General features: G+C 51.1%; 1 protein-coding gene across 1 annotated transcript; it reads right to left on the bottom strand.

Moving 5' to 3' along the window:
• Positions 1-6: 6 nt before the first annotated feature.
• LOC104916185 (homeobox protein Hox-B4) lies at positions 7-875 on the bottom strand. Its single transcript, XM_010727179.3, is given in 3 exon segments — positions 7-646; positions 761-853; positions 855-875. Coding segments are annotated over 3 exon segments (549 nt in total). The 3' UTR covers positions 7-211.
• Positions 876-921: the final 46 nt, after the last annotated feature.

Raw genomic sequence — 921 nt, 5'->3', positions numbered from 1 at the left:
AAGTAGCCTGCAAGAAATTGGAGGAGGATGGTAACAGAGACTTCAAAGGCACACGGCCAAGCAGAGCAATAAAAATTTATGGAGGATGTAATTATACCGCTCTGCAAACAGGCGATCGTAAATCTCCACGAATGGTTATTTTACAACTGGTGCAATAAGATTTCTACAAGACTTTGAGGTGCTACTTAGTATAAAGCAAAGCCACTTTAGTTCACTTACCCGTGCTTACATGGACTTTTTTCATCCAGGGGTAAACTACCGGCTCTTTGCAAGAGGAATTGGAAGGGCTTTGGTTCAGAGAGTTTTGGCTGCAGGAGGGTGGAGGGCTGGGGGTTCCCGGCTCGCAGGGATGGTTTGGCTCAGAGAGATGGCTCTGCAGTCCGGCCGGAGGATGGACATGACCCCGGGGGGATAACACCGCTGCTTGGTGCCCGGAGCTCTGACAGGACGGGTAGAGCTGTTCGCTGCATGCTGACCGCGGCTGGTACATCGCTTCATGTTGGAAAGTGCTCTCTCGCCTCTGGCTGCTGTAATATTCCGGCGAGTGATTGGGAAGGTAATCGCTGTGGGAATACTCTTCACAGGGTGGGAACTTGGGGTCCACATAGTTGGAGTTGATCAAAAACGAGCTCATGGCCATTAATTTCTTAGAATTGCACACACGAAAAAAAAAAGTATATATATATATATATATTTCCTAAAATTTATTCCTGTCCCCCCCTTTACTCGTTTTCCTGTTTCGTGAAACCCTCCTACTTACTGTCAAGTGAACAAAGTTGGAGTCCATGTGACAGAGCGGGCCAATAGCGAGATGGCCTGCGATCCCCGGATAAGGAAATCTGCCCGGCTCGGGGCTCTCCCGGGGACCGGAGCATCCCGGGGGAGGCGGCCGAGGGCGCCCGCTCCCCTCCGGCTCCGCTC

This window comes from Meleagris gallopavo, unplaced genomic scaffold, assembly GCF_000146605.3.
Source record: "Meleagris gallopavo isolate NT-WF06-2002-E0010 breed Aviagen turkey brand Nicholas breeding stock unplaced genomic scaffold, Turkey_5.1 ChrUn_random_7180001874239, whole genome shotgun sequence".
Classification (NCBI taxonomy): domain Eukaryota; kingdom Metazoa; phylum Chordata; class Aves; order Galliformes; family Phasianidae; genus Meleagris; species Meleagris gallopavo.
Note: the sequence above shows the minus strand (reverse complement) of the source record. Positions and strands in the feature narration are given on the sequence as shown.